Source organism: Orycteropus afer, unplaced genomic scaffold, assembly GCF_000298275.1.
Source record: "Orycteropus afer afer isolate SDZICR_OR568_19922 unplaced genomic scaffold, OryAfe1.0 scaffold00371, whole genome shotgun sequence".
Taxonomy (NCBI): Eukaryota; Metazoa; Chordata; class Mammalia; order Tubulidentata; family Orycteropodidae; genus Orycteropus; species Orycteropus afer.
In genome coordinates, this window is record NW_006921958.1 from 3,145,362 (window position 1) to 3,159,212 (window position 13,851).

The following is a 13,851-nucleotide window of genomic DNA, read 5'->3' on the forward strand; positions in this document are numbered from 1 at the left end:
TAATTATTTTATTTTTATTGTGGTAAAAACATACACAACAAGACATTCGCCAACATAACAACCTCCCCATTTGCAGCTCAGGGACATTGATGGCATTTTTCATGTTGTGCCACCATCATTGCTGTCCCTTTCCTAAACATTCCACCACCATTGGCATAAACTCAATGGCCCATAAACAAAAACTTCCCCTTTTCCTCTCCCTCCTTCCCCAGGTAACCATTGATAAGATCAAGGTTTTTATAACAAGTCAAAGATATTAGACTTCAGGTGGAAGGCAGGAAAGTGGAAAGACTCCATCAGAGTTACACGATGAAATTTGCAAATATGCAAAGAAGGAGAGGAACTTGAAGGAGAAGAATAACTTAATTTTAAACTCACCCTGCTAAGGAATTTAAATTTTAACCAATAAAGTATCTTTAACTAAAAGATCTAGTGAGATTTATACTTCTAACAGATGAGTTGGCAGTATCACTGCTGAGTCCAAATCTGTCTTTCATATTAAGACATCAGGACCCCATACTAGTGACTTAGAACTTTACAGTAACATCCCACAGCTCATAGGACTTTTGTGAGGAGGAAGTGGGTTAATATATGCAACAGGCTATGTATACGTCGCTGGGATGAGGACAATGATGACTTTACCTGATTCAAACACAATGCTATAATAGAAAAAATACTATTACTTTGAATGAAGAATGACATGATCAGAATTTTGAATTATGCTAAAGCCTCTCAATGTCAGCCAAAGAACGGTTTTAGGTCAGTTATGTGTCAAATAATTCATGCTACAGTGTTTGGACTGAATATTGCAGACAGTAAGCAAACAGAGATAGGTCTGAACCATTAGCAACGTTCAGCGTCACACTGACAAGGGTTTCTTCACTCAGAAATAATAGATGAGAATGTTGTTTCAGGCTAGAGAGGCTGGGTTTTAGCCAATGAAAAGTTTTACAAAAAGGAATGCATGTTTTTTTATAGATCAGCCTGGTGTCTGAGAAGAAAACTGGGAGGTAACAAAAGATGTGCAATCGGTAACAATGGTGCCAGTCTAGTCAATAGTCAGGGCTCATTCGCTTCACCCCAGCAGAGAAGATCCCAACCAAGACCTCTCCTCAAACGGAGGTCTCAACCCACTCTGAGCCCCCATGCCCAGACTTATCCCAATCCTTCCCAGACAATCACACTTCCAATACATACCACACCTTTCCTCCTCCCAACACAAGATCTATTCTGCTCAATACGGCCCTACATGGTGGGGACAGGGGGCGGGGGCGGGGGGGCGGCTAATCAGTGACAGAGAGAAAAGGGCCTTTGCCAAAGAGTGAGGAGAGCAGCCCCACGTGTGGAAGGGGCCTTGGCAAGATGGACTGGAGAAGCATGTGAATAGGGTTGCAGGTGTGGGTGGAGGCCAGCTGTTTGAAGTTCAGACTAAGACTAAAAGGCCCTAGACTAAGAGGCCAAGCATGGGAGAGTGGAGATGCTGGGATGGGAAGACCTCCTCCACAGCTCGGAACTGGAGGGACCACAGAGTGTTAGGAGTTGTTCGAGAACTGGAGAGAAATCAGCAGAAATTCCAAACGAGACTCCAGTAAGAAACATGCAGGTATCTGGGACATAGTAAGTCTTTCTAAGTGTGTACAGAAAAAAAGTAAAAAATGAAAAACCTGAATCTGGACCTCTAACTCCCCCTCAAATTCCTCCTCTGAGCTCAGGGAAGGAAGTACGAGCTATTCTGGGCCATTGACCCAACTGGCAGGAGAAAGGCCGAGTGGTGTTTTAGCCTCTTCCATGGACGCATTAAAGAGCCGGCGTCTCTGGGGGAGATTCCACAAACACAGAGACTGGGCTTGCTCCAGTGTCCGGGCCTGCCAGGGGAGGCTTTGGCCAGCACTCAGATGTGACCTCTCTGGCTTTCGGGTGGCCAGAAACGGAAAGAGGCTTCATCAGGCGTGGGGGCCAGTGGGAAACGGAGCCACTGGCACATTCTGCCAGGTGCCTGCTGCCACAGTGGCTGTTCCCCCTGCCACAGGATTTATGGGCTGTGAATTCCTCATGGCCCCAGAGGGCACAGGCAGGCCAGGCAGAGGAAGCCTGGGAGCCAGGTCAGCAGCTGACACATTTAGAGAGTCTCTCCCAGGTGACCAGTGGAAGAGGCTTGACTTGGACCTGATTTCTCTCTGTCCCAATCAGTTGGGCTTCTGATTTTTGAGAACTTGACTCTGACCTTGTGGAGACCCTAAACAGTTGCCTTTACTCCCCCCACCCTGCCCACCCCACCCCACCCCAGGTTCTGATCTCCTTGGTCCCAGTTGCTGACGGGACACATCGCCACCTTACCAGTCTTCAGAATCTACTCTTTTCCATCCGAAGAAATGATAGAACCCTCTGAAGACTCATTTGAGACGATGATGGAGCGTAAGAATCCATCATCAAAACAAATGGAGTCCTCCGAGGGCTCATCCAACACCACCGTGGAGACATCTGGCAGCCGAGCGCAGGAAGCGTTGGAGCCAGCCAGCAGCTCAGCCCAGGAAAGAAAGGAGCCACCCAGTGGCTCACTCCAGGGAATGGAAGAGCTGCCCACTGATCTACTCCAAGACATGGAGGAGCCATCCAGTGGCCCACATCAGGAAATAGAGGATCCACCCAATGACCTACTCCAAGACATGGAGGAGTCATGCCACGGTTCACACCAGGAGACGGGGGATCCACTCAACGAAGCATCTGATAGAATGGGAGAACTGTCAGTCAACTGCTATGGAGCCCAGGAGGAGCAAGAGAGCGACACTGACCTGTCTGAATCGAGCGAGGAGGCGGCGGAGGGTGATGAGCAAAACCAGACACTGTTCTCCGAGGAAGAGTTGATGGCCGCGGTGAACTCCATCACGTCTCTGTACTACCAGATGCAAGACCTCAGAGAACAACAAAGGGTGGCGGAAGAGATCTTGATGAGCGGACTCCACAATGGCCAACTGCCCCTCCCCTTACCCTTCACTGGGGACCGCAGAGAATACCGCGAGTTCATCGTGCTGTGCCAACTGATCTTACAGAACTACCCAAGGCTGTTCTCCAATGACCGGCTGCGCGTCGGGTACATCATCACTCACCTCTCTGGCTTGGCCTTGGACTGGGCCAAGGTTCTCCTGCAGGACAACAGTCCCCTGATAGGTGACTTCTCGGGCTTCCTGAGGGCCATGTCGAGTGTGTTTGAGTACCGGCAGGCACTGCGAATGGCTGAGGAGGCCATGTTCAACATCAAGCAGAGGAATCGCCCCGCCGCGGCCTACATCAATGAGTTCCGAAGCCTGGTGCCCATCCTGGGCTGGCCGGACGAAGTCCTACAGGCCCACCTGTGCCAAGGGCTCAGCGAGGAGATCAGGCACTATCTGTTCCGGGTCCCTCAGCCAGACTGCCTGGAGAGTCTGATTGTGCTCATTCTGCAAATAGAAGAGAAGTTGGCAGAGAGGAGAGCACTGCTCAGGCTGCCCCCAGAGGCCCGCCCACGCAACCTGACCTGGATCGACTCACCTTCTCCAGAGAGGTGGATGGTGAGCAGCTGGTTGCCCTGTGATGTCCATCCCACCATCGAGAGGGCCCACATCTTCCTGCTGCTCATGGTGAGAGTGAGCCCCTACCACAGTGTGGCAGTCCAGGCCTTGGTCGACTCGGGGGCAGGCTCCAACTTCATGGATGAGCGGTTTGCCCAAGAGCACTACGTGGAGCTCTATGAGAAGCCGTACCCCCAGCAGATCCAAACCATGGATGGCTCCCTGATTGGCGATGAGCCTGTCTGGCTCTACACCGAACCCCTGGTGTGCATCCATCAGAACCACCAGGAGTACATCGAATTTGACATCGTGCCTTCACCCAACTTCTCTGTGATCCTAGGTGTCAACTGGCTCCGCACACACACCCCCGAAGTGGACTGGATAAAAGGCCGCTGCACTTTCCACTCCCCCTACTGCCTGCAGAACTGCTTTCGCCCACCCCCGCCATGCATTGCGCTGGAGAGGCAGGGCCTGAGCCTGCTCCCCGGACTGCCGCCCCCGTACTCCGACCTGGCCGACGTGTTTAACCCGAAAGAAGCAGATGATGAGACTTCCGACCAGCCAAGCTCAGACGGATCCGATGATCTTTCTGAATCAGAGCCCTCTGAGCTTCAGCAGGCTGGAGACAGTGATCACAGTGGCGTCTTTTACGAATGTCCCTCCACCGCGCCGTGGGAACCTGTGGGCACTGGGGTGCAAGACAGAGCCAGGCTGCGCGATGAATACTGGGACCCACAAGACATGCTGACCAACAGACAGGACTACATACAGATGATTCCAGAACTGTTTGACCAGTTACACGGAGCTACATGGTTCACAAAACTGGAGCTGCGTGGGACCATCGTGGAAGAAAGCATGAAGATACACCAAGTGGAAGATGTATGGAGAGCAGCTTTTGGGTTGGAGTTTCAAGAGTTGGAGAACTACCAGCCTTTTGAGATCTCCTCAGACCCTGTCATACCACAGAGCGTGATTCACTGCATCCTGAAGGGCATGCTAGGCTACTTCGTGCTCTCTTATGGGCAGGATGTCCTGATCTACTCAATGAGCCAAGAGGAACACCCTCACCACGTCCGCCAAGTCCTGGTCCGCTTCCGGCAGCACAACATCTACTGTTCCCTGGACAAGAGCCAGTTCCACCGAAATACCATCGAATTCCTGGGATTTGTCATCACCCCCAAAGGGGTGAAGCTGAACAAGAGCATCGTGACCACCGTGACGGGGTACCCTATCCCTGGCTCCAAGAAGTCCCTGCGACACCTGATAGAATTCATCTTCCCCTACCGGCACTTTGTGGAACGCTTCAGCAGCATCATCGAGCCCCTCCTGCGTCAGCTGCTCTACAACCGGGGCTTCTACTGGGGCGATGAGGAGCAAGAGGCCTTCGAGTGCCTGAAGAGGGCTTTCCGGAAGGCTCCCCTTCTCCACCACCCAAAGCCCCAGAACCCCTTCTTCCTGGAGACCGGCGTCACCAAGACATCCGTGCACGCCGCCCTGATCCAAGTGGATGAACAGACCGGCAAGAAAGTCTACTGTGCTTTCTACTCCCGCAACATCTCGCCCATTGAAGACGACTACTCTCGGCTGGAGATGAGGATCCTCCCCATACGGGCTGCCTTCACGGTGTGGTGCCGCTACCTGGAGAACACCGAGGAGCCCATCATGATCCTTCTCAACACAGAGGATCTAGCCTCTCTGAATAATGACAGGCTCACCGTACTTCTCCCCGGGCATTGGGTCTTCTTCTTCTCCCACTTCAACTTTGATGTCATGGAGTGGCCAACCCGAGATGGCCACCGGGTGCGGCTGCCTCAGAGGAGCCACCGCCTGGGAGCATTCCAGCCCGAAGCCGCCTCTCAGCCCCTGCTGCTGTTCACCACCACGGCACCCGTGAGTAGCCTGGTATCAGCATTTAGGCAAGAAGGGGAGAACGGAGTCGCACTGCACCAGGGCCAACCAAGTGGGCAGAACGTCCAACATGAGCTGCTGGCTCTGCTACCAATCAATCGAATAATCCACACCTTCCTCGTCCACTTTGGTGCTGCCCAGGTGAGCACGGTCGTTCTGCACTTCTTACGAAGCCTCCTGCTCTGGGAGAACACACTGGCCCTGGCCACCATCCTCCTGCTGCTTAAGCTGAAGGCGGCGCCAGCCGCACTGGTGGCTCAGCCCCGACCCAGGCGCCCGCTGCGCCTCATCCTGGACTCATCCCTCATCACCAACAGTGGCATGGCCACCGCCATCGCTGAGCTCCTCATCCAGATGCCGCCCCTCGTGGGTGCCGACACCAGCCCAGCCCAAGAGCTAGCTGAGCTGTTCCTGGGCCCCAGCCACTGGCGGCGCAATGCCCTGCTCCCCCAAACCTACCGAGGCCTGCAGCTGACCCCCGGCTTCTGGCTGATGCTGTGTGAGTTCTTCGGTGTCAGAGTCACCCCCGGAGAGGAGAGCCACCCGCTCCCGCGTGAGCAACGCTACCTGGAATTGCACGTCGTTAGCGATGAGAATGTCGTCTTGCGAGACGCCCGGCAGGGCGACCTGCAACGTTACCGTCAAGGTGGCCTGCATGACGGCCTGCAAGACACCCCGCAGGACGATCAAGAGAACGCTGTGCAAGAGGCCCTGCTGAGGGATGTCACCGCCGTGGCCCTCCCCACCCTGCAACACAGCCAGGCTCACCCCGCCATCCTCGCCTTCCTACGCGACACCCGAGCCGCCGAAGGGCGGCCAGCCCTGCTCACCCGGGGGCTCGTGGCCAGGCTTCTGATTCGCTTTCTGAGGGTGGTGAGAGCCCAGGCTCCCCCCAGCACTGTGCGGGCGAGCCCACAGAAGGAAGAGGCGAGCTTGGAAGAACTGTCCAACGACAACAAAGACACGGACCTCGACTAAATGACCTTCTCTCCAGCGAGGCCCTTCCTCTGCCGTCAATACACCCACAGCGTCTCCTCCAACCGCCTAGTGCCTCCGCCTGCTTAGCTCATACCCAGCGCCCCCTCCCTGACGCTTCTGGCCCCAGGGGACCACACTCGTGAAGGGCAATTCATCATCCACCAGCAATACCATCAACACCTATGGACCACAAACCATCAAAGACCCAGAGCCAGTCTCAGGGCTACACAACCCCACCGTCTTAATTCTCCAGGTCCCAGGCCCACAACTGGGAGTGTGATCAATGAGAGGAGAAAGCAGTGATGAGCAGAAAATGACCCATGACCCCAGGCCCGGTGAAGAAGCAGGTAGAGCAAAGGCAGCCAAGCAAGCAGGGGCCAGGGGCACTGGCCACCCTGTGTCATCCTGGGACACTGACCTTGGGTGCTCCGCTGACTTCTTCTACCTCCATCACCGGTGCTCCTGGCCATGGCGTGGCCTCCATTCCTGCTCCCCTGGGCTCCCAACTCCCCCGCCCACCACCCAAGTCTCGTGGTGCGCCGTGTTACCGCCCCAGCCCACCCTGCAAAGCAAGCCACCTCCCACCATCTGGCTCAACTCTCTGACCCTGCTCTTGGCTCTGAGACCGAGAAAGTTGACCTGAGCTCTTACCTGGGTGCTGCTGCTCCGGGACTGTCCCGACGTACCAGTGTGACTGTCACTTACCAGACTTGTGCCCCTTGGCATCCCTTGGGACTGCAGGGACCCAGAGTCACAGGACACTGAACGGGGTGACTGCCCTCCCTCAGGGGACTTGCTCTCCCCCTCACCACACAGGGAGCTCTGGGGTCCAGGCCCCAGGACCTGGGCCCCAGGATAAAGGGGCGAGGGCTGCGAGAGACTGTGGTAAAGACACTGAAACACAGCAGACCGTGTGAGCAGCTGAGAGTCCCTGACCAGACACCACTCTCTGCCACAGGGAGGAGACCCTCTCTCTTTCTCCCACTTTCTCAGCCCCTTTCACTTATACACCCCCGTCCTTAAATAAAACAAAATAAGAGAATCTGCCTTTCTGGTTTGTTCTGCAAGGGACAGGGGGTGGGGGTGAATTGCAAGCAAGTTGTAGGGTAGGTGGGCAGGAAGCACATGGGGTAAGGGAGTGAGGGAGGTGAGGGGCAGATAGGTAGGAGGCTGGCAGGGAAGGGAGGGCAAGGGGCAAGTGAGGTAGGCGGCAGGTGGAGTGGGAGAGCAGGGGCAGGTCAGGCAGGGCAGGTTGGGCAGGGTCGGGAAGGGCATGCCTTTCAGAGGTCAGTCTTGGCCCTCCCCTTGAAAGTTCAGGGACTGGCAGGCAGTCAGGAAGTCTCACAAAAGAGACCACCTATTGCCCCGGAGATGTGACCATGGGGGCCCCCCTGCCTTGGGAATGCCCACCTCTGCTGAAGCCAACCTCTGATGCTATCCCCATAGGAGCACCTGGGAGGAGTACAGGGGGAGCACCGGGGGCTGCCCTTCCTGGGAGCTGCCAGCAGGGAGACCAGAGACCCACGGCCTCCCCTCTGCCCAGGTGGTATTCTTCTCATGGGGGAAAAGAGAAGTGAGCAGGCCGGGTCTGTGCCCCCAACTCAGAGGGCATGGGGGACAAGGAGGCCTGGCCTCAAGCAAATGTCCCCCATACCCCATGGAGAAGGCCTGGTCCTCATTTCAGAGGGTCACTGTGCCCTATACATGATCTCTGGCCATCTGAAGTACTCTGTCTTAAGAGGGGGGTCCTCAGAAGAGCACATGGAGGGGGGCACTGCTCACACTCATGCCTCATACAGCCCACCGTGCAGCATACACCCACCAAGACACACACACGCACACACCGCACACACATGTACACACCACACATGTACGCACACATGCATGCACATGCATGCACACACACACACACCCTGCGTACAATGAGGGGCCACAATGCCCCAGGATCTGGTTCTTGCTAGCCCCCAGGAATGGGCATCTGTACCAGGGAACAGAAGGAATGCAGATCCTCCTTCCGATATGACCTTTGGCCTCAGTTGGAAAGAAGTGACGACACAGAGGCTCACGTCCATGGGCCATACACACCGAACAGCAGGTCTGCCCTTTGGCAGAATCTGCCCCCATCAGGCAGCCTGACATCACACCAGATCTCCAGGTTCAAAGGCTAGCTCTTCCTCCCCCGGGTGGCCTTGGACCAGCTACTTCTGTCACTGAGCCCAGAGTTCTTGTCTCCCCAGGCCCAGAGAGCATGAACCCCTCTCCTCCAACCTCCGTCCATACCTGGGTTCACAGAGCACAAACAGGGTCCTGCCCAGAGCTGCTCAGCATTGGGGCTCAGCTATGTCCCACTAGCACCACCCTCACGACCTGTGCCCTCCTAGATCCCAAAGTGGTGATGGACCACACGCCCACACACACATCTATCTGAGAAATCTGCCCCCGACAGCAGCACCCAGAGATCACGGTCAGGATCCTGGGTTTCAAGATCAGGGGCTCAGCACCTCTCAGACCCCCCTCCCCAACAATGAAGTTCCCGATGGCTGCACCCCACCTCTCTTCAAGCCTGTTTCCCCACCTGTCACTCGGGCCCATCAGGAGTGCGGGGAGGATTCCCAAGGGTCAGCAATAAAGCTCCATCTCTGCCGTGCTCGTGTCACTTATTTAAGATAAACGGGGAATCGAAGGCCCAGAGAGGCCAGGCAACAGGCTGTGGCCGTGGGGCTCGGACTGGGCCCATCCCCAGTGCTCTCTGTCCTCTTACCCCGGACCACTCCATCCACTCCTGAGCACGGCTGTGTCAGGGCCATACAGCCACCATGACACTGGCCTCAGGAGCCCAACAGCACTGTGTCTATTTCCCTGTCCATCCCGGCAGGCTGCCCTCACAGCAGCCTCAAGAGACCATTGGTAGGGTCTGTGGCCCAGGTCAAGGATTCAGCTGCAACAACCCCAGCGCCTCTCCAACTAGCATCACAGCAGGCCCCGCCCCCTGAGGAACACTGAGCTTGGGTCTTGAGCCTCAACCCTGAAGGGCTGGGACACTTTAGGGGCTGACCATCCACCTTGAACCTGTTTCCCCATCTGTTCAATGGGGCCATGGAGGGGGGTGTCAAGCACAGCAAGACGCAATCTTCAAGGGTCTTTGTTTCTAAACTCCCCTTCTGATAGCTTGGTGACACTTCTCTTAGGGTCCCCAAAGCCCTTAAAGTAAACTTATAAGAAGATGCCTTTCCCACAAGGGGGCTGGAGATGGCAGGGGGCCAGGCCCATGATGGCAGAAACTGGGAGGTCCAGGGCTGGCCTCAAAGGCAAACCTCAAACCTCCTGCATTGCTTGGCCTAGGGGTTCTCCTCCATGAATGAGGGTGGGCAGGGAACCCAGGAGCTGTGCCAGCCCCTGGCAACACCCCTCACAGGGGAAGGAGCAAAGAGGAGGAGCCCTCTGAGGGCTAATGCCAAACCACCACCCGCTTCACCCTACCACCCACACTGCCCACAGCCAGGTCAGGACACCCACTGCGGTGTAGGCAATTATCCATGGTGAATATATACACACCCACAAACGCACACACAAATGCACACTCTCTCTCACACACTCCCACATATACACACTCACATGTACACACACTCCCATGCATACACACTCACACATACACACACTCCCACATACCTACCCTCACACACATTCATACCAGCACATACTCCCAAGTACACACACACATACAGACATATTCACACACTCACATAGACTTACACATATACACCACACACATTCACATCACACATATACACATACATTCACACACATACACTCACACCAAATAGGTACACTCATACTCACATAACACTCACATACATACACTCAAGCACCCACATTCACATACACACACATTCACACACACTTACATTTACACATACACACCACATACATTCACATCACACATACACGCATACAACCACACCAAATAGGTACACTTACACACACACACACACTCATGTACACACTCTCACAGGATACATGCACTCTCGCACTCACACACACACACACATCGCTCACTGGGTCGCGAGCACACATCCTAGTGGGACTGTCAGCACAACAGGGGTCTTTGCACCCTTGTCTGTTGGGTCCCCCACCCCTGCCCCCAGCCATAGTAGGCTTTCAGGACATTTTACAAATAGAAGAGTCAGCCTAGGCCCAGACAACAGTGGACAGAACCAATCACAGGGTCACTGTGCCTCTCCTAGGCCAGAAAAGTGAAAAAACACAGAACAAACCTTTGAGTCTCCTGAAAAAAAGAAGAGCATTGAGATTAATGACTAACTGGATTAGGACATCACAGGGACACTAAAGAGGTGAGAACTCTCAACATCACAACCACAACTGAAGAGGTAAGAAGTCAGGACAGTCACATGGTTGCTCTGCTACAGGGGCCCAGCCAGGCCCTCCCACAACCAAATGTGAATACAGCCCCCTCCCACCTCCTCCAGCCCTGCCCAGGTGGGCACTCGCCCCCCCCACCGTCCTCAGCCCTGGGCTCAGGTCTGCACCCACCTCCCAAGCCCCAGCCCTGAGCCCAGGACAGCACCCACTTCCCATCCCCCTCAGCCCTGGGCTCAGGGCTGGCTAGCTTTCAGGGAGCCCCATCCATGCCACGAGGAATGGCCAGGTGCTCAGGCTCCAGGCCTGGCACACTTACCCGTTTCAGGAACATTCAGCCACACACGCCCCAGACAGTGCATCTACTCACCACTCAGGTCTGGGTCTGTTCCTCCCCTTCCAGGAACCGTGGGTCAGACCCGGTGCCCCTGACAAAGACCCCTGGGTTAGCTCCTACTAGTCCCCTGAAGTGCCCTCCTGGCCCCCAGCCCACTCCCAAAGGTGACAAGAAGGAAGAGCCTACACCCCCACCAGACGCCCCCCTCCCCCGTCCCAGGGCACTGCTGCTGGGCCAGGGGCACTCTGGACACACCCCAAGTCCACCAGAGGTGATCTCAGACCCAAACAATACCCTCGTCCTGACCTCTGTTCACAGTCTTCCAGAACAAAGAGAGGCCAGGACTCTGAAACGCTTCCATTAAAACTTCACACGGCACCCCACGGCAGTCAAAACCAGGCCCTCCAGGAAGGTCTGTTTAAGCAGGTCAACGCCAAAGAGAAGCTGCCCTGGAAAGAGAACCGAACCAGTACAGAGGCCTCGGCAACAGGCGGCAGTCTCCGTGAGAAGAGGCCGGGTGGAGGGCAGTGCCAAGTCTGAACCACAGAAGGCTCATCAGACCACTGTTAGCACGCAGATTGCCAGGTGCCACCCCAGCCACTCAGCCAACAGGAAACCCTGACTCCCAGAGAGGACAGATGCCGTCCACTCCCTGAAGGCCTACATACCCTTGGAGCTTAAACGGAATTGAAAGGAAGAAGGGAGAGGCAGAGGAGGAAAGGGGGAGGCAGGAAAAGAAGGGGTGAGGACAGGAGGGCCTGGGCCATGTCAGGAGAGGGAGAGACGGGGGGGAGTGGGAGGAAAGGAAGAGGCAGGTGAGAGGAAAGAAAGCAGGGGAGAATCAGAGGAGGCAGGGGCAAGGGCGGGGAGGGGGAGACTAAGAGATGAAGGCAGGTGGAGAGGGGAGAATGGGAGTGACGGGATGAATGGGGAGCCAGAGGAAGGTGGGGCCCAGTCTTGGTGAATAGGAGACAGCTTGCCGAAGAACTTCCCTAAGTGACAGGTTCACAGTAGTGCTGGCTGCCAGACCATACGTATCAGTTACATCACGATGTGGCTGTTCCATCAAATAACGAACGAGAGTGCTGTGCAGCGTATCTCCATCTGCTCCATACGCTTCACTCAGAGTTTCAGACAACAACTGCTTGGTATGGAGACAGGCTGGACAGGCCGGGCATCCGAGCAGAATGAAGGCCACCCTGGCCAGACACAGTCCTTCCAGGATGGGGCCTCAACTTCCTGGTCATGCATCTCGTCCCAACCACATTCCTCCAAGCATACAACAGACCCCCACTGTTCCCTGCCTTTGCTCAAGCTGCCCCTAACCAGGGATGCCTTCCTCAACGCAACAAGGGCCACCATGGCCATCTTGGTTTCACAACAGAATAAAAAAAAATAAGAGGCAGAAGGTGGATTTGTATGGGGGAGAAGAGGTAAGAAGGGACAGAGGGAATGAGGGAGGGGGTGGGTGGAAGGGAGGGGACACCGTGGTCCGATCTGAGACTAAGGGCTCCATGCTTTGGGGCATGGCCACCCTCCTGCTTGCCCACCTGCCACGTGCACTGGGCTGGCTGCCAGGACTGGTTAGTGGGGTTAATGTAATGGTTCTAGCACAAGGTCATGGCCCAGGTCACTGCCAGCCATGCATGGGACCTGAGTTAGGGGTCTAGAGCCCAGGGCACCTGGCTTGGACAGGGCTGGCCCAAAGGGCAGAGGGGGTTTCTGAGGAAACTTCTGGCTCATGGAAGCCATGATGCCAGCAGGAAAGCTGGGGGAGATGGAGGGTGATGGGAGACGTGTCTGTCTAGACTAAGAGGCCGCCTGAGAGATGCCCTGAGCTCCCGGTCATGAAGAGTCCTGGGTAGAGACCAAGGCCCTCCACGAGCCCCTCCTCACAGCCCTGGAAAGCATGCCTGCTCTATACAAGCCCCCCTGTCAGTCCTGGACAAAGGACACCCCCTCTCCAACATCTGCCCATCCTGGGGGCCGGGTCCTGGAGGAGTTCGCCTTAGCCCCGGTCAGTGAGAGAAGCCCTGGGCTCTCTGGCCTGGAAGTCAGAGGTTTACCATGTGCCCAGCCCCGGAGCATGCCTACAGAGACGGAGCTGCCTTCCTCCTCTACGGTCTCCAAGACGCCTCAGCCCCAGGTCCTCCCCTCCAGGAACTCGGAGAGCTGTCCAAGAGAGAGAAAAGTCAGGTGAGCCAGGAACAGTGGCTGCTCCAGGACCCGGCCCGGGCAGCCAGGGTGCGGAGGAAGGTCCGGGGACTGCATATGGTTGAAGGGGACGGAGAAAAGCATCAGACTCCTACAGAAGCTGGATAACTGTGCATCAACCCCTGTAGGAAGCCATTCTCACCCTCCACCTACTTCCTGCATGCCACGACCCTCCTCTGGGAAGCACGAGGCAAGTGCCCAGGATGGCGGATGGGACACCTGCTGCTAGTGGTTACAGTGGCGACTGCGAAGGACAGCCAGCCCAGGCAGGCAGCACGTCCACTGCAGCACCTGCCTCACCTTGTCCTTGCCTCCTGGCTCTTCCAAGGGCCCGCGCACAGAAGTTGGAGACGAGCCAATCATGGAAGGTGGGATGCAAGGGGAGAGCTCTGAATGGACCACAGAGGTTCAGTCCCGCCCCCTCTGGCACATCCTATTTCCTATAGCCTGGCTCCTCCATCCGGTGTCCCTCAACTGGGCTTTCTGCAG

The 13,851-nt window shown here is 55.9% G+C and overlaps 1 protein-coding gene across 1 annotated transcript; it reads left to right on the forward strand.

Moving 5' to 3' along the window:
• The first annotated feature begins 2,372 nt into the window (after positions 1–2,372).
• RTL1 (retrotransposon Gag like 1) lies at positions 2,373–6,434 on the forward strand. Its single transcript, XM_007953131.1, has one exon. It carries the CDS (start codon positions 2,373–2,375, stop codon positions 6,432–6,434), a length of 4,062 nt encoding a protein of 1,353 aa, XP_007951322.1.
• Positions 6,435–13,851: the final 7,417 nt, after the last annotated feature.